At 43.1% G+C, this 19,770-nt stretch overlaps 1 protein-coding gene and 1 long non-coding RNA gene across 3 annotated transcripts in view; one reads left to right on the forward strand and one right to left on the reverse strand.

Annotated features, from left to right (window-relative positions):
• The first annotated feature begins 1,698 nt into the window (after window positions 1–1,698).
• On the forward strand, window positions 1,699–10,355 carry LOC308576002. The gene is made up of 2 exons (XR_014002998.1): window positions 1,699–9,789; window positions 9,924–10,355. It is a non-coding gene; the product is annotated as an uncharacterized lncRNA (long non-coding RNA).
• Window positions 10,356–12,104: 1,749 nt separating this feature from the next.
• Window positions 12,105–19,770, reverse strand: part of SLC24A4 (solute carrier family 24 member 4) — a 121,508-nt gene continuing 113,842 nt past the window's right edge. For both annotated transcript variants that reach the window (XM_081173315.1, XM_081173316.1), the window contains exons 13-17: window positions 18,863–19,029; window positions 17,011–17,125; window positions 15,572–15,684; window positions 14,149–14,214; window positions 12,105–12,824 (exon numbers count right to left, since the gene is read on the reverse strand). In XM_081173315.1, the coding sequence (XP_081029441.1) occupies window positions 12,672–12,824; window positions 14,149–14,214; window positions 15,572–15,684; window positions 17,011–17,125; window positions 18,863–19,029 (614 nt within the window). In that variant the 3' untranslated portion in view covers window positions 12,105–12,671. The remainder of the gene's footprint in view (window positions 12,825–14,148; window positions 14,215–15,571; window positions 15,685–17,010; window positions 17,126–18,862; window positions 19,030–19,770) is intronic.

A 19,770-nucleotide genomic window follows, 5' to 3' on the forward strand; every position in this document is an offset into this window, starting at 1 on the left:
TGGTGTCTGTGCGTGTATCTGTGTGCATACAGGTGAGCTGGGTTTAATATGTGTCGCCTGGTGAATGTGTACAACACACACAAGCAATTTGTACATTCATCAGACTTTGAATGAACCGACAGCATCCGCTCTTTGGCACCCGGCAAAGGTTTTTTGTTTTTGTTTTTATCTCCCCTCCCCCTGGCTTTAAATACCATCTGTATTGTTTTTTATTCTGTGTCTATTGGCTTTTATTTTATAATTTGATGTGATTTTTCAGGGCTACTTTTTATTGCTTCAGTTGTTTTAAGATTATCCGTAAACTAGCTTGAGAAGTAGAGAAAACTAGTTAATTCTTCACTTGCACAGTGCAATGGTGGGCATTTTTTTACCCACCATGCATAGCATATCTATTTTAAAAAACATTTTTGCACAATCTCTTTCCAAATGACGAGTTTCAGTAACGTTCATGAACTTTAACAAGTGCCAAAGGGAAAAGATAGGACAAGATTGGCTTTTACAAAAGTGCCCTCAACTGATGTGCGGATTGCGTAATCGTAATACTTCCCCACCCCACCCCCCTCTGTCTGTGAGCTGCTATATATCATCTGCAGGCTGCATAAGGACGCTGGATGAGCTGTTGTGGGCTCCTGTACTGTTAATCTGCAGATTACAAGCCCGTTATAGCACAAACCCGCATTACATAACTGGCCAGTGAAGCCTGCTGAGTCAAACTGTTGGCTGAGTGATTTTGCACATTGGAATGGGGCTGTCTCTCAATACAGAGCCTTTAATGATCAGTGTACACACAAATGCTAACCTTTCCCCAAGCAGAAATAAAAAGCAGGATCTCTCACTCCCCCTCTCCCTTCTCTGACACACACACACACACACACACACACACACACACACACACCTGTATGAAGAATGTCCTGAATTTATATTTTGCTCAGCTGACCTAGTGGCTTATTATGTCATACAATCCAGCCTGTTTAAGAATCTATGGACCATCTCTCCAGATCCCTTGCATTTCTATTGGGGCTGCTTTCAGCTCCAGCATCAACAGAGAAGGCAGCTTTGTTGCTTCTCAGCCCTGCATGTCAAACTTGTGCTTTCCCAGGAAGTTTGGTGGCACAGGGTAGGGGGTGGTAGTCACCTCTTCCTCTGCTCCCAGTCTTTCCCTCACTCTGATCTCATGCATCTTTATTTCTGGATGTGGTGAGAAATTAAACAAAAGTAACAACAGTTTGCTTTCTTCTTATTGAAATGCCCAGTTCTTGCATTTAAATGCAACAAGCTGGGTGTCAGAGGGTGTTGTGATGGCACAAGAGTGTCATGCTGGGAACCTCAGCCCTAGATTGTAATGCGGAGGGGAGCACAGCTCAGTGGTAGAGCATATGCTCTGAATGCAGAAGGTCTATGGTTCAATCGCAACACCTCCAGCTAAAAGGGTGAGGTGGCAAGTAGCAGGAAAGGCTGCTGCCAATTTCTTGTTCTTCATGTTGAAAACAGCTTTGCATATAGGAATATTTTCCATGTAACCCTTTAAGTCTTCAAAATTATTTCCAGCTTTTGTAGGAATCTGAGAAACACAATTTAGAGCACATATAAGGAACAAGTTACAACTTGAATGCAGCCCTAAATAGGAGAGTGTTCATTCCTGATGCCTGGACACACTTTTCCTGGGGAAAACATCACTGCCACACTCTTGTTATCCTTATATATTTTATTGACAGTGTACATGTGTTGTTATACATATATATATATAGTGCCTTACAATACTGACTGCTAGGTTTATTTTAAATATAAATCTTCATTTCATATTAACTATTGTTTCCCCCCTCCTTTTCACGATAAAAATAATCAAAGGTCATGCCAATATTATGTAACAAATTATCACGTTTGGAATTTTCTTTATAATGACATACAGATCTGTACAAAGAACCCCCATATCACAAAAGCATTCACAGTGCATAAGGTCACAGTCATTGAAAAAATAAATAACATGATAAATAGATTCTGTGTAATTTACAGTTTACAAAGTTGTCACTTTCCATTCTCTGAGCAGCACTATAAAAAGCATCTCATATTTTTTTTCAGACGAGGTACCACTATACCCCATTGTGGGATGCACACTGCACACACCTGTTGCACATGGAAGGGAAAAAGAAAACTACATGGATCAGCAGTTAGTTCTGTGCTCGGAAATGTCCCTGAATCATCTCACTCAACAAAGGGAGAGCTTTGCTGAAGAGTTTTAGCCACTTGGAACAAAACTGCTGCTTTCTGAAGAACTATATACGGTTTTGCTTTTTGCTTTAAAAAAAGGGGAAAAAACACATACAGTTGATGAATATAAAGGCCATAATCTTGTAGCAATGAAAAGTGAGTGTGACAGGGCCGGCCCACCCATGAGGCAAGGTGAGATGATTGCCTCAGGTAGCAGGATCCACAGGGGCAGCAGATCCCAATGTAGATTTTTATTCTCCCCTTGTTCCTGATGCAGATCCTTGCTCACCCCTTCTTCCCTGGCAGGGAGTGGAAGCCATTTTGTGGTTTGCCTCAGGCGCCAAAATGTCTTGGGCCAGCGCTGGAGTGTGATGTGTATTCAGTCATACTCAGAGTAGGGCCACTGAAACCACTGAATTACTCAAAGTATGCTTAATATTGGATATCATCCAAAGACTGGTGATGGGCACAGTCTCATTTGAAGACCTTGCCTGTCTGGCCATGTCAGCTTCCGATGCTTTCAGATTTCACCACAATTCAAGGTTACTGAATATCAGAAGCTATCCACCTTTCAAGCATCTTGAGTTGACAGACCTTAGGAGTTCTACATTCTTTCTGTGGGCGTAAGAACAAACAAGCCGACAGACAGACAGACAGAAACAACATGCTAGCAATTTTCATTAAGGAGTTAGGAAAACGACAGTAGCTCTCGGTTACAATCAATTTTCTTTCAGAAAGTGCTTTGAATTTCAGGACAGCAGCATGGAGAACATGCAAAGTACAAAAATAAAATAAAAGGTAGTGCACATAAGAGTGTCCTTTGCAAGACCAGTGACCCAGAGGCCTTGCCAAATTTGGTGGTGAATCAGGTTCTACTCATTAGGGGAGTGGTTTTCTGACAGTGCTCCAAGAAACCATGGGCTCCTTTGGAATATTATCAGGGAAGATCAAAAACGGCAGCTATGTTTCCCTGAAAGGGTTTGTCCATCACATCCACCTTCTTGCCCTTTAATGTGCATCTGCATGGGAGTCTTGGGTGTTGCACTTCATTCAGTCACAACACAGCAATATATACACAACAAAACACTCCCCTACCCCCCCCCGAACGCTTTGCAAATGCACTGGACTTTGTTGTGGGGTTTTTTTTACCAGAAAAGTTAATGCAGAAAGGATTCCCTGATAGTATTGTGTTTGAAAACCACTGCTTTGTATCTGCAGAAGAAACCATGAATGTGACAGCATCTAAACCAGTCTTTCTCCAACCTGGTGGCCCTCAGATATTGGAGTTGTGATGATGGGAGTTGTGGTCCAAAAGCGTGAGGAGGGTACTAGGTTGAGAAAGCCTGATATAAACACTAAAGACTGATCTAATCAGCCCTTTTAGGGAAGGTTTTGACATGGTCTTCTATTTGCAGGGCAATGGTTTTCTAGTTCATTAGACAGGAGTTGCTTGCTCTGTTCAAGTAAATGGCACAAATAGCAATGCTGCAAACTACTGGTATAGGATAACAGAAGAGCAGATTTCTAAACCCTACCAAACACTAGTTTGCCCTAATTGAAAAGGGGAATCAAACAGCATGGGATGGTTTGAATACCAAGGAGCAAAGGGGCCTTCTACTACACAATTTTGAACTTTTAAGGTGCTGCAATTTTAATGGCAAAAATCTTTGGTTTCACATGGGTACAAACGTTATTCATAATTTGCTTTAAAATTACATTGGAGTTTTAATTTCCTGCATTAACTTCAGCGCTTAGGCAATGTTAACAATGACCTAAACAAAAGTTCTGTTGGAACAATCTAATCTTTAACATTTAAATCAGAAGAAAGAGCCTTTAGATGGAAAAGGACAGAAGGTCGTGGAAACTGAAAGAGAGAGAGCTGGAGCGCCAATTTCTACATTCACAACAGAATTTGGTGAGGTGAATGCAACTTTCTGTACACTTTTCAGTATAAAAACGACCTAAAGAAAATAATTATAATTTGGAACCCTTTCCTGTGTCTTTATGTCTTAAAATTGACCAAACAACAACAAAAATCCACTGTTGAAAAACTAGCTACTTATTTTGTTGTATCTGCAGTGGATGTAAGAAATCATATAAAAATAAAATAAACTTGGCACAATGATGATTAAGAGTGAACAACACGAAGGATAAAATGCTGATCCAAAGGGAAGACTCAGTAGGCAGTCTTCCAGGCTGACTTGCAACCCAACGTCAGAGTTCGGATCATCACAAAGTCATAAAAATAAACACAAAACTAGCTCTTGCATACCATTAAAAAGGAAAAAGAAAAAAACACCCAAACAACCCAGAACCACAAAACCAAACCCTGGTCCTGCAGCATTTATTCAGTTAGTAGTGCTCCCTCTTAGTAAGGTGCAGATTCCCACTGCAGGATCAGGGACACTGCAAAAAACGAAAACCCAACAGCCATACTACATTCTACTCTGCCGTGCTCTTTTGAGAGAGCTGCAGAAAGCTGGAAACGCAATAGTTTTTGAAAGAGAATTGAAAGTGGTTTGAGAAAGAGCACTGCTTTACCGCCCCTTATTGCACACACAAATTTCTTGTGTCCCACTTTTGTTGCTGGTCAATATGTGGTGTATGATTTTTGGAGGAGTTAGCTGCCTTGAGGTTAGTATGAAAGGCGGGATATATAAACCCCCAAATAAATAATTAAGCAAGTTTTGCACGACTTTTAAAGAACAAAAAACAAACCCCAAATGAGGCAAAACCTGCTTACTGGGCACAGAAGTCAGAAGACACACTGCAAGCCATGATCCCTCTTTTAAACCACTTTCAAGTCTCCGAGAAAGGTACAGCAAGGAACTGCTTTGCATCCAGTTTTCTCGGTGGTTTATCAAGCATTTAGCTATCAAAGATCTTTTAGAGGAACTCAGTCCTATAAGCATCTCACACCCCAGTGAATGTAGCAGCAGTTTCATATTTAATCAACTGTAATCCTAAACGTGCTTATTGGGCCAGGAAGTAAGCTCTATTGAAGATAATGGGACTTGCTTCTGAGTAAACACGCATGGAATATTTAGTATGACTCACAGACCTGCACAGGACTTGTTTTTCATTTAAGACAGAGTAAAAACAGGGTAAGATGGATCAGTTCAGAAGTGGAGAAAGAGCAGTATATAGTCTTATAGAAAGGCTATAGAAATTGTGACAAAAGCAAGTAACAGGATGCTATCCTAAGTACGCTGGCATGGATTTTGAGCTGAAGTTCTAAGCCCATTTACCAGGGATTAAACCCCACTGAAGTTACTTTAGAATAAAGCATGCATAGGGTTGTGTTGTAAATCTCAATTCAATTTATAGGATTTACTACTAAATAAAGAGTTTAGGATCATACTGTTAGCTTCCTAAGTAGGTCTCAAACCACAGCATTTAACTAAACATTCAAGTACTTGCATATCAAAAAGGTTGGCCCATGAAAAGAGACTTTTTGGGGTGAGTGGGAACCAATATGTTATCAAAACCACTTATTTGCTGCTTGAGGGCAACTGCTAGTTTCTGCAGTCTGCTTCTCTGTTGTCTTTTATATTATTTTATTTAGTCTCCATCTACTTGGAAGTATGACCTGGCCAGCTAAGGGCTGCACTGCATGATGCCACAGAGCCAATCAAATGTAGTGACATTATGATGTCATAAAGCCAATTCAGAGTGAGGGCAACACTTCCCTTCCTTCCTAAGAATATGCAAACCCCCTTCCGCCCGCCCCCCCCCCTGTTCATAACTCCCCCTCCAAAATAAATAAATAAAGCTGGAAGGGCTGTGTGCTTTGACGAGCTGTGAAACAAAACCTTTGACTCTGCTCGTCACATTGAAAGCTACAGTCATGTTCCTAGATTCTAGAACATAAAGCCTAAAAATGCCTTTTGAATGCTGCACAGATAAGCATACCCTTCCTTTTGCCACACAACCATTTCACATATTGTCACTGCTACTACTCATAGTTGCTAGCTGCACTGAGAACTTCCTAGCTGCACTGAGAAAGTGTACAGTACCAGTACAACTTCCTGGGACTGCTCACAAGGTGTCAGGGATTGTGGGAGTGTACTGGGGTAGCAATCATGCGTATCGTCATATACATTTGCTAGTCCAGTGGTTCATAGTGTATAAGACACCTGCGTACTGCTGGTTTGTGAATAATAATAATAAAATTTTATTTGTACCCCGCCCTTCCTGGCTGAAGCAGGGCTCAGGGCAGCTAACATAATAAAACTAACACAGTATCAGCTTTTGGGGAATTCAGTGCTTTATATGCAAAATTCATCCATCTTGTACTCTCTTTTTTTTGCAGCATACGTTCCCAAATAAAGAAATATTTTCATGTTTAACCTATTGGCCACTTTGGTATCAGAGTAGAGAGCCTTTTCTTTCATTCATTTCAGGAGCCGTGCAATACATTTCATACTGTCAATCTAAAACTTACTCAGCTTCCCCCAATAAACACAGCTTAAACGCATCATTACTGGAATTCCAGTAATGTTTGGAATTCCCCCTGTCCTGCACCCCAAAATACATTAATAGTTGTATTCTCTCTTCAGACCACACGAGTGAATCTGTTTCAGGAGCACACACAAGGCACAAGTTTGAGACCAACTTAAGAGATTCTCCCCCCCCCACCTCTCCCCCCAAAAAGAATGTAAGAAATCTTGGGAGATAGGAGACTCACTTTGTTTGCATGGCTTTAATTCTATGGGCTTTGCATATGGATTAACTATATTATGGGACTCTTCAACATAAATAACCATTGCCATCCTACATGCATTTTTGTCAGATCATGTATTTGTGTGTGTGTACATAATGTAGTATAATCAAATTCCACATAGAATAAACCTTTTATCAGGGTGAGAGTATAAGTATAATTCTGTTGAAAAATAACCAGCGATAAAAATAACAAACTGAACAAAATTCAGGATCTGGGGGTTGTGGGGTTTTGGAATCCAAATCCGGACTCCTTTAAAGTGCAGGCAATTTCCAGTCTGCCATGAAATGAGACCTGTGGCTGGAGTTTTTGTCTCTTGGGCCCACAAGCAAAAGGGAAGGAAATTATTAGGCATATATAGACCATTCCTTTTCTGGTGTGATGAGGGAACAGTACAAGAACACAATGCCTCTTCCTGAATCATTTGCCTTTACTTCTGGGTCTTACCTTAGATCATGGCATTCCTAGAATAGGAAGAAAGTGCTTCTAGCATGTACTCTGGCTTATATATTATACAGATGTTCCCTCTGGTGCCATAACTCAAAGACACCTGAATGCTTCAAGGTTGTCCTATACAGATCAGGCCTACCTAACATATAAGCAAACCTTCCTTATCCTATTGGTATCCTTTGGACGGGCTAATCCAATCAGAGACTTAAAAGCCTCATCCGATAAGCGCCCACAGTTAGGCAGCAGCATGTGCATACTGTCAGCTTGCGGGGACATCTTGTTCCCTTGCTCTAGCACAAGAGCACCATCCCAGTGGCAATCATTGCAGAATCAGTGATGCTCTTCCACTTATTCTTTGCCATGGTCCCATTGGGCTGGGTCACAAGGGCAGAGGACGGCAAGAAGCCACCTTCAGCAGCATGTAAAGGGCTGTTCATTGGCTCTGTTCATTGGGTTTCCCAAATATGGGTCTCCAGCTGTTTTTGGACTACAACTCCCATCATCCCTAGCTAGCAGGACCAGCGGCCAGGGATGATGGGAACTGTAGTCCAAAAACAGCTGGAGACCCAGGTTTGGGAAACCCTGTTCTAGAGGCAGAAAAGGACACACAAGCATTTGTCTGTACCCACATCCCCCAGGTATCTGGGGCAGAGTATGGCATCTCTCTAAACACACACCCTCATGTGCCAAGTATAGGGTACAGGCTGTTTCAACTTTTCTGATGCACTAGGGGCAGCTGAAGCTGATTCTTGGGATTCGCTTGCCAGCTTAGGTCAATACTGATAATTCATCATGAAAGACAAAAGAAGATTAAGTAGTACGTTTCTCCCTTTGCATAAAACTAAGGTTCAAAATGAGCAATGAATTCCTCATACCAATTAAAAATGAAGTGATCTGTTTGAAAATAATAATTCCTATTTACAGCACACTTCCCAGTACAGTATAATGAATTTCCTGTGCACATATTTGCATTGAAAGGGATCAGCAGTTCTGTGCAATTTGAGTGATTCATGCGTGCAGGAGACGGCCTACAGCAGACTTTTCCACAAGCGGCACTAGCAGGGCCTTTAAGCTTCTTCCTGCTGCGTGTATGGATGTGGGCTGATTCAGACATGCATGCACGTAACCTGATAACTGAATGCTTGGATGCTGAGCCAGCTCACACATTTTTAGGGGACCAGCTGAAAATCACCTGTGAATGCATGGAAACGCATTTAGGATACTACACAAGCTACATGTATGCAAATATGTTTTCTACCATACGCTCAGCAGAGGGCCAGGACTCTGCTGAGAGTACAACACTTTGGCAAACCCAGGCTTGCCTCTATGTAATGTGTGAAACAGCCCTGTGAGATTCAATTGCCTTGAGAAATCTTGTGTCTAAGGAGAAGCATTATGGAAGTTCTATCCCTGATGGTTCACTCACACCTGATGTACACCAGGTGATGAAACATGCCCAGGAGAACTAGCCTGTAAGAGAGGGAAATGGAAGGGGGGAGATTTAAATGTGCATTGCAATCTTGATGCATTTCAAAATGCTTCCTGGGAGCAGAAAGGCTCTATGTGGAACACACTATTCTACTTTCCCATGGAGTTGTACACTGAAATTCGAGGGCAGGCTTTTAATGCATAATTTTTTCTTTCCTTCCTTTCCAGAAGTTCCTCTAAGGTCATTGTGAATTGGGCCAGCATGGGCTAAAATGGGTGGGTGAAAGGGAAAAGAGTATCCTATTTAATGGGGGTGGGGGTTGTTGTGTGGACCTTTACAGTGGAAAAAGGCTTGAGTTGTGAACAGTGAGAATGATAGACAGCAGGAGGGTTAGTGGCACCAACAAAGATCTGTGTGTAATAATTCAAGCAGTTTAAAAGTCCCTTGTGAGAAGCCCTGCTTGCCTCCTGCCATGGGGTACTGTCTATAGTATTCTGTCACTGATACAATTAGTGCAGGAATTCTGCCAAATAGCTGAGCATGCAAAAATATATTTAATTTTTTTTCTTTAATTCACAAAATCTTTTAGCTATCCAATATATTTTATTTAGCAATGTACACTAAAAAAATAAAAAAGCTATTTATAAAGATAACTTGTGCTTCTGTAGAAACTGCATTTACCAGGGTAACTTTTCGTTATTTTGGAGTCAAGGAATGGTAATTAAAATATTAAATGTTTTGGGGGCGAATCTTGGTGGGATCAGCGTTTCAGCATTCCATGTAGCCAAGGTGAACCACCCCAGATGTGATCAGGAGGTGCTGTGGCTCAGTAGCAGAGCACTGCTACCTTACATGAATAAGGTCCCAGGTTCAAACCCCCCTGGCAGCTCTGGGAAGAGCTGGGAGAGATCCCTGTCTGAAATCCTGGAGAGCTGCTGCCAGTCAGTGTATACCAGGCACAGGCAAACTCGGCCCTCCAGATGTTTTGGGACTACAACTCCCATCATCCCTGACCACTGGTCCTGTTAGTTAGGGATCATGGGAGTTGTAGTTCCAAAACATCTGGAGGGCCGAGTTTGCCTATGCCTGGTGTAGACAACACTGAGCTAGATGGAGCAATGGCCTGACTCAGTATAAGGCAGCTTTCGACATTCCTATGTATAAGCGGCTTGCGCTTCGTGTTTTGTGCTTCTCCTTAAAGGTCTAAATTGGGGCCTTTTGCGTTTCCCTTACACGATCTAGACACAAGCTCTAGATGCGGGTACAAGTAGTGCACCTCAACATGCTGGAGGTGTGCATCTCCTTGCTTATACAAGAAGAGCAAATACAGGCTGAAAGAGGTATTCTACTCTTGGTCACATCCCCCCCCCCTATGAAAAACAAAAACCCAACAACCTTACACTTATTTTATTTGTGATCTATGCTGGTGAGAAATGGAAACCAGGTTGTGGTTCTAGGGGGCTATGATTCTTAACTCCACTGCCAAGTCAGTCATGATTTGCAAAACAAACAAACAAACAAACAAACAAACAAACAAACAAACAAACACCTCTTGGATGCAGATTGAGCTAATATAAATTCTCAGAGTGCACTTGGGCCATATTGGCAGCATACATTTAAAGCACTATTGTACTACTTTAAACAGTCATACTTTCCCCCAAAGAATTCTGGGAACTCTTTTTTTAAGGGTGCTGAGTGTTGTTATAAGCCCTAGGTTCCCTTCATAGAGCTACAATTCCCAGGGTAGTTTAACAGTTCATCTCACCAGCGGCAGAGGAAGCCTTTTGGGTGCCTGGGGCGGCATGCCCAGGGGCAGGACGAGCCACCCATAGGGGTGGGGCACACCACGGTCTGCCTGCCTCCTCCCACTCAGCCGCCCTACAGCTGGGGGGGGGACAGCGGGTGGACAGTTTGGGCAGAGCGGAGCCTGCGCGTGCCCAAGCCACCGCGTCTCTCCCAGGAGCGATGCATGGCTTGGGAGCACTGCAGGCATTTTGTCACTCCCCCCAGTGGTGACACCTGGGGTGGCCCGCCCCCACCGCACCCGCCTTCCTCCGCCACTGCATCTCACTGCCCAGGGAACTGTGGGAATTGTAACCCTTTGTGAAGAATAGGGGCCTCATCACAATTCTCAAGACTCTGAACAAGCTACAGTTCCCCCCCCAAAAAAAAATTGGGAGGGGGAAAGTCATGCTGTTAAAGTGGCATAAGAGTGTTTAAAAGGTATGGTGCAGATGCGGCCTTGGTGAGAGAGAATTTAGTCTGCAAAGTGCGGAGCAGTAGATGGCAGCAAAGCAATCAAGTAGGTAAATAGCTGGGACCCTTGCTTTCCTCCTTGAAACTGCCCATGTGCTGGGATTTAAGGGTTCTCAATTGATATCACACACCTCCACCAATGTTTCTCAGCTTTTTCACTGGACTGGGACTGTGGTGCTGCTTGCCTAACTCAACAGATACAGGGCATCAATTAGTCTCGCCACTCTTAGCCGATAATGATCACAGTGCTAACAAAGCAGGCGCAAGCCGTGACCAAACGTGGGTTCAAATGTGCAGGGCATGAATAATAATGTATACCTGTGCACACCATGCAGTGCCCCACAATTATTTCACTGTGTGCTCAGGTCCCAGTTTTTCAAAGAAGGGTAATAGCTCTTTTACCGTGATCCTACTGCCCAGTCCCCCCCCCCCAAACCCTTTTGCTAAAACACGAGCCTGTTTGAAAAAGAAAGGCTTGAGCATGTGGCAAAACGATTGCACGGCCATTTCCACTGGGCACTTAAAGAGACGCGCAGCTGAAATTTCAGTCCACCTTCAGGACGGTGGAGATGAGCCCCAACAGCAGAACAACAACAAACCAGGGGTTGTGCAACAACTTTTAGAGCAGCTACATCTATTACGAAAAAGTTAAAGACCTCCAAATCCACAGTGCACCTATGAAGACCTGGAAGGCATGTGGATTAGACTGACTTTTTTCTTCTTCTTCTTCAGATGATTACCTTCACAATTAGTGACTGAGCACCCAGGATTTAAGTTTTCAGTTTTCCTCTAAAATTAGGGATTACGCTTACTGGTGCTGGCACAACATTTTGACTTGTAAGCTTAATATTCCATGTATAGTCAAGCTTGATATTTGCAATTGTTCCTCACTGATTGCAGGACAATGTGTTGTTGCTATTTTCAAGTATGGACAGCCCCATTTTAGGTACCAAGATTTTCAGAGTACATCATCAGTAGTGCTGTATATTATCCATTTCCTTCTCTTACTGTTGCTGTATCTTTCACACCTTTCTTTTAAAAAATAAAATAAAAAAGTAAAAACAGGGTGACAAAGTACTACCAAACACCACCAGTGACTCCTCAGCGCCAGTGAAAGTTCTCTATAAACAGAGCACTTGAAGGGGGGGGGCAAATAGGAGGTCCTTAGTAGTGCATGCCATAGTAAGTCCATTAGAGGCCATGGCCAAGATGCTTCCAAGGACCCAAGATAAAATCTCGACCCTTTCTCTTTCCTCTTATTTGGAAAGCCAAAGGAAGGTATGTCCCCCACCCCCTGCCCGCAACAAGCTTCATATTAATGTTGATGGATGGTTGACTGCCTAAATGAGCCTGAAACAGGATACCACTGGGCTTTTGCAAGTTTTGCTTGAGATCCACAGCGAAGAGGAGCAAGAGGGAAATGCTTTGGTTGCCTTGAGCTTGTTATTCAAAGAAGCATCTGCTTTCCTTCCAAGTAGAGGAAAAGTGCCTGTAAGGTGATGAAGCAGGAAAGACACTGAGATTTTGGATAAGAAGCAGGTAGAAATGTAAAATGTCTCCTGTCATTTATAGCACAACGATATAGATGACATCCGAGGGCAGTTTCTTTCAGTCATCTTCTCGGCACATTGGAAAGTTGACAAAAGTGAAGACGTTAAATTCTATCAGTATCGAGAAGCACAAGAAAACGGCGTAAAGGATGAGCACGTAGATGCCCAGTTTCTTGTCAAGTTTCCATTTGTTTATATGGATCCCGCCAACCTGCAAGAATATGATGCATGAGTTAAACAAGTATTGGAGGAAACAAACGCTTCAGTCTCGGAGGACCTTTCTAAATTTGCATTTCAATCACTGCACAAGGAAACTGGCATCCATGCATTCTGATGTCATGAGGATTTTTACCCCCCACACACCAGTAGCGGATGAGAGAATGTCAGGGGTTTCTGAGTGAAGCTTTGCAGTACACAAACAGCAGGATGGGAGCAGAAGGGGAGCATCTTTTGCTGTATTCTGCTCTGGTCAGACCTCACCTAGAGTACTGTGTCCAGTTCTGGGCACCACAATTCAAGAAGGACACTGACAAACTGGAACGTGTCCAGAGGAGGGTAACCAAAATGGTCAAAGGCCTGGAAACGATGCCTTATGAGGAACGGCTAAGGGAGCTGGGCATGTTTAGCCTGGAGAAGAGGAGGTTAAGGGGTGATATGATAGCCATGTTCAAATATATAAAAGGATGTCACATAGAGGAGGGAGAAAGATTGTTTTCTGCTGCTCCAGAGAAGCGGACACGGAGCAATGGATCCAAACTACAAGAAAGAAGATTCCACCTAAACATTAGGAAGAACTTCCTGACAGTAAGAGCTGTTCGACAGTGGAATTTGCTGCCAAGGAGTGTGGTGGAGTCTCCTTCTTTGGAGGTCTTTAAGCAGAGGCTTGACAGCCATATGTCAGGAGTGCTCTGATGGTGTTTCCTGCTTGGCAGGGGGTTGGACTCGATGGCCCTTGTGGTCTCTTCCAACTCTATGATTCTATGATTCTATGATCTTGTCCAATGCTCACTCGTATAAATGGTACAAAAGTGGCAGCAGAGGAGGAGGATATGCAGAGAGATAGGGCTTGGGGGGGTCACCTGTTGTGGTATGGACCTTGCTCAACACCCAGCCCATGAAACAGATTCTGCATGAAGCCCCAATGTTGGATAAAACCCAAAGGAAGTATATCATCACCATCATCACTTCAGAACCATTATTTATCTTAAATTAAACCATGTCTGCAAATTTAATTGACTAACTACAATTCATGTGATCAAACAATTAGGATTTATTTAACTCAATAACAGCCTTGAAACATGACAGCATGTTGCTCTAGTCAGGAGAGATTCGCAGCTGTCTTTAGTGTTACCTAAAATATAAAGGAAATATACCTCTTGAGATTTCATGGATTTCATTGAAGCTTTGGCATCTAAAAATACACGAATTGTGAAGTTCTCTGGAGAACCTGGCTTCTGGCATCACATTCAAATTATATAGCTGTATCACATGAAACTGACTGGATGCAGAGAATGACTAATACAATACACACTTACAGTAAGAGCTACAGATCCCAGGAGAAGGACGACAGAATAGACTAGACCTTTGCTGTTTATCTTGACCTATGAAAATCAGAAGGAGAAAAATGCAGCTGAAAACTATGCCACTGTACCTCAAGGACCCACTAACTAGCAAATTGCTGTTTTCTATGTAACATGGTGCATGCAAAAATAATGAACGAGGTTTAGTTCTGTATAAACAGAGGAAATTTTCTGCTCATTTGAAGTCAATGGGGACTGTGCTATGGACATCAGCGGAAAAGGATCTGATTAAAGAACCAGAGAGAAGCAGTGATCAGACATTATTTTCCACAACAAAAACCAGCTCCAAACAGGAACCTGGGGCGTAATGCATCTCTGCAGAGGTGGTTTTAGGGTAGCAGGACTGCTTCTGCCACACTTGGCGCCAGTGCTGCAGGGGGTGTCACAACAAAGATGTAGAATGGAGCGTGAGAGGCAAGGGAGGGGTGCCAAATTTTAGCATGGCACAGGGCGCTGCTGAAATTTCAGAGCCCAAACTCCGCCACTGATCTCTCTGTGCTTTTGACTGGGAAAAGTGAGGAGAGGATAAGGCTATATCTTTGGCAACAGCAGAGGGAGCAATCCTATCAAACCAGGAGCTGAAGACTAATAAATGAGAAACCAGTAGCAGTTGGGGAAGCTTCAACATCTAGAACCACCCAAAATATTGAGCTACACAGTGCCTTAGGCCAGGCACAGCCCACTGGCCGTTCCACGGCCTATTGCTGGGTACCCATGATAAACAGAAGGACACTATATATGCCTCTGTATTATTGGGGAGGCTTCTGGGGTGTCTTGCTGCTTTATGTGTGGCTGAACTCATTGAACATGTATTGTAACTGTGGAGTTTACAACAATCAAGTCACTACTTCCAGTTGGGCAGCTGGCCCATGTGAAGTGAGAAAAAGTGGCCAATTTTTTCACCTACCAGCAGGGCTACTTAATCAAGGCCCTTCATGGCCAACTGTCAGGGATAATGATGTAAGTTGTACAACAACAACTGGAGGGCCAGTGGTTCTCCACCCCTGCCTTGCAAGGCCCAACTCCCCAAATTATAGTGGTGTCATAGCTGGGGATCAAACTACTTGGTCAAGAAAGATCTGGGTTGGAGAAATCAAATTATGGAATCTATGTACAGCGTCTTCTCTCTCTCTTTCTTTCTTTCTTTCTTTCTCTCTCTCTCTCTCTCTCTCTCTCTCTCTCTCTCTCTCTCTCTCTCGTGTGTGTGTGTGTGTGTGTGAATTTTTGGAGGACTGAACACACAGCGAATTTGAACACCTAGGAATTTTAGCTAAGCAGTGCCCAGATTTTTTAAAAAAGAAAAAGATAACCGTCTTTCAACTGTATCTGCTTCTGAAACAAGACGTTTAATGAGGAATGTCTAAGTTTGTATACGTACAAATGAGCCGTAATTAACCGCCATCGTCTGCAAGCCCCATGGCACTCCGAGGCCCACCAGAATGTCAAACACATTGCTGCCTATTGTATTGGAAACTGCCATGTCACCTAAGCCTGAAAAGGGGGGAAAAATCACAATTAAAACAAGCAGATTGATTCATGCAACGGCTGTTTTTACAACCAAGCAAGAAGTAGAGAGGACAAGTCATGTTTAGACAATAAGCTTATCACCATTCTTGCGTGTTTTATTTTTATGGTTTTCTCCTGGTACATTTGACACGCCCTCCCCCCCCCAAATGACTGATACAGTAACTCTCGTTATCAACCAAGGGTTAGATGGGCTTAGCTGTCGTGGCCTTGGGGACTATAGGTTTGTGTGCTGGCCATGGATCTCTCTGAGAATTCTCACCAGGTTTAGAAAACAATAGTCTTCATGGCTCATAGTGTGGGAATAAGTCCCATGCCATCTGAACTGGTTCAAAACCATAGTATATTTGTAGTCCTAAGGTATGCAAAGACTATATCTTGGAGGATTATGTGACACCCTTGGCACCTTAGTCATGTAGCATAATACAGTGACATTCACTTAATCCTAATAGCTAGTACTTTTTATTTCAGCTGTAATTATTTTCTTGACTGATGATTCAAATTTGTTTCATAATTGCCAGAAGAGACCCAGTTAAAGGTCAAAAAGTTGATTTAAGATATGCCACATTAACTCTGAGGTTGGAGTAAAAACTTCAGCATGGATTCTAGGGCTCTCCACTGATTGCTTCCCTTGACCAGTACAAAACCCAATCAGAAATGGGAAACCTGTGGCCCTCCAGATGTTGTTGAACTCCAGCTCCCAGCAGCCCCATGCATCATTGGCTAATAGGGATGATGGGAGATGCAGCTCAACAACATCTGGAGAATTATCTTCTGGGGAACCCCCCCCCAAGAACAGCACACAAGGGGAGGAAAGAGGAGGATATTCTGGCAGGCAAGCAGAAATGTTGCACTGACCGAACATTTGTTTTAGTATGACATGAAACCCCACTTTCTTTCTAGATGATCTAATACATGCATAGCAGCAGAGATCTTATATGAAAGGGGGAGTACCTTATAAAAACTGGTTTAAAAATTGCATATGCATATCAGAACCAGTAATTTTTAACTTCTACAAAACTGCAGATGTCCAGCAACATCTTAAACGAGGTATTCTGTCCTTTTCCTCACGTGTATGCATATACCTGCTACCCAATTAATCAAGAGCACCTATTTAGTTAATGAAAAGCATTTATTTGATTAATCTAAGTGATTAACCATTGCAACCCTATTTTAGCCGCACATTGCTTTTCAAACAGGGTCAAACCCATTTGTGTATATCACACGCAAGAGAATTGCTTGAATGTGTCAAGAACACGCGCCCCATTTCCCTGAAACCGATGCAGACCATACCTTGTCTTGCTACTATTAAACTGGCCATACAGTCTGGCACACTGGTTCCTGCAGCTAGGAAGGTAATGCCCATGATAACATCAGGGATCCCCAGAGTGTAACCAATCACCGTAACCTACGCGACAAAGGAAAACACAGGAGTTGAAAACAATAGAGAAGCCTCTTTTTGGGCGTTCACGAAAAGAATTGTGACTCACAGGATACTTTAACTCCTTGAGTGTGTGGGAGTTTAAGTGAATCAAACACACAAACATGAGAATTTCAGAAATGGAACTAAATTGCAGCAATAATCTGCCTAACCACCTAGAACAACAACAACAAAAAGGTGCTTGCCGATAACAGGGATCATCCACAAGAGGAGAGCTGTGTGGTGTGTTCCTTTGTGTACCTCCCATTCATTTAATAGAAATTGTGCAGGAAACATTCCCAGTGCCTGTGTGAGACGTTAAAAAGCGTGCGAAGTGGCAGTCCGTACATAAGCTGCCTGGGATGGTTCAACTAAGCAGCCCTTGGGTTCTATCCTAAATACCTATATATTGCTCTTCCAACGGGCATGACTCTTCGCTGCTGATCTAACACGCAGGAAGACCATAGAAGGAAAACCATAGAAAGCCAGGCCACCATACATTTAAAGTAGTATTATACCACTGTGAACAGTCATGGCTTCCCCCAAAGCATATTGGGAACTGTGTAGTTTGTTAAGGGTGCTGAGAGTTGTTAGGAGAAACCTGTTCACAGAGCCACAGTTCCCAGACGGGGTTCAACAAACAATCCGTCTTCCCCAGGGAACTCTAAGAATTGTAGCTCTGTGAGAGGAATAGGGGTCTCCTAACATCTCTCAACACCCAAACTACAGCTCTCAGGATGCTTTGGGGGAAAGCCATGACTGTTAAAGAAGCATAACAGTGCTTTAGCTGTATAGTGCAGATGGGACCCCCAACGTGGTGTGGTGGTTGCAGCAGGCGGACAAGTGAAAGGTGGGCAGAACAATGGGTGTGTCTCTTACCCTTGACCATTAGGGGAATTTCCAGCCAATCATAGGCTTACTCACAGACACACGCAGACACCTGTCTCCATCCAAACAAGCAAGAAGCATTGCTATGGTTCGAGGACACATTCTGCTGGGCAAAAGGCCTTTTGAGGAGGGCACAGAGCAGGATGAGTAAGGTGTTGTGGTCTGGGGAGAGGGGGCTTGGCCTGATGAGAGTCCCAGGAGCAGGGTAGAGACTTGAGAGGACCTCATATGGCCCCTGGGCCTGAGCTACTATAGAAGACTAGAACTAGGAAAACTGAGGCTCAAATCCCCATTTCAACCCTGAAGCTGCCTGGATGATCTCGGACTAGCCACTATAGCTCAGTCCAACGTGCCGGAAGTCCAACGTGCTGTGAAGGTAAAATTAGCAAGTGAGAACAATGTACGTGCATTCCTAAGAGGAAATGCAAAATAAAAATGTAATGCATAAACTTGTTTTAAAATAATTAAATGGTGGTGGTAAGATGGAAGTTCAGTTGCCTATGTTTTTTAAAAAAACAAATGACCATAAAATATAATTAAGGCTACAAAACTATATAGTAAATATACAGATGCCTACAATTACACACACACTTTTGCCCCATAGCTGTCGCTGGCCAAATTTGTTTTGCAGGTTACTGAACCCAACAAAGAAATGTCCCTGTTTGTGTGAGCAGAGATGATAATGGGATGAGTACATATCATGGCCAATGGTGCCTCTATCACATCATCTATTCCCTACCGCCTGTGTTGGTATGTGGAGTTATTCCTTACTGGAACCTGTATTCTGAACTGTATTTCAAAATAAATCTTCATGTTAAAAAGTGTCTTTGCACTCACCAGCCACACCATAAAGTAGGAAAACACAGCAATCCACAGGGTGGATAAGAGAAACGTCAGCATGAAAAAATTCTCCCATCGTCGTTTGCTGCAGTCTGGGATGGTGAAAAAGAGGAGGATTATCAGTGGCCAGGTCAGAATCCACTTGACTTTGTCCATTTTTCCTTCTGAAAAATGAGAAAGGGAAAAGGAGCAATTTGAATATCGGTACTTAAACATAAAACGTGAGCACGTTGATAAGTTTTTAAAAAAATATACCAAAATGCAATTTATTGGTGCCCATATGGTACTACAGCAACTGTTCAGAATAAAACGAGATGCCAACAAAAACAGCCCCGATCCCTGCTCCACCCTCCACATTAGCATTATCAACCACATTCTTTCCTCATGTCTACTTTGGCCTTTAGTATGCACGTACAGAAAACAGTTAACCAATTGGACAGGATTCAGTTAATGGGTTCTGTCAGTGGAAGCCCTGTGCAATGGAAAACCCCTCAGCTTCGATCCACAAGAAGCCACGAAACAGATCATACCCATGAAGCAGTTTGTCTGTTGCACTAGATAGTTGGTGCTGCAGTTGTGGGTTTTTCTGGTTTTTTTAAATTCATCTGAACTCAGAACTGACAAAACATCTTAGCAGAAAATACTATAATGCACTGGGCTGACAATGCTTGAATGCACCGTAAAAGTTAGTGGAGAAAGATTGGCCATCTGTAGCATGGTGAGATGGAGAGACACAACCTCCAGTTAGCTGCACTGCTGCAGTTTCGTTGTAGGGGGAGGCATGAGGTGGCAGCACAGTGCAAATGTGCCAGCGGAGTCAATGCAACGCTCCTGGCCACTGCGTTCGCACTGCGGTGCCCTCCCCACTGCCTCCACCCTCACCCTCCTGGTAAGAAACAATGACT

Source organism: Podarcis bocagei (assembly GCF_964188305.1).
Source record: "Podarcis bocagei genome assembly, chromosome: 1".
NCBI classification, from domain to species: Eukaryota; Metazoa; Chordata; class Lepidosauria; order Squamata; family Lacertidae; genus Podarcis; species Podarcis bocagei.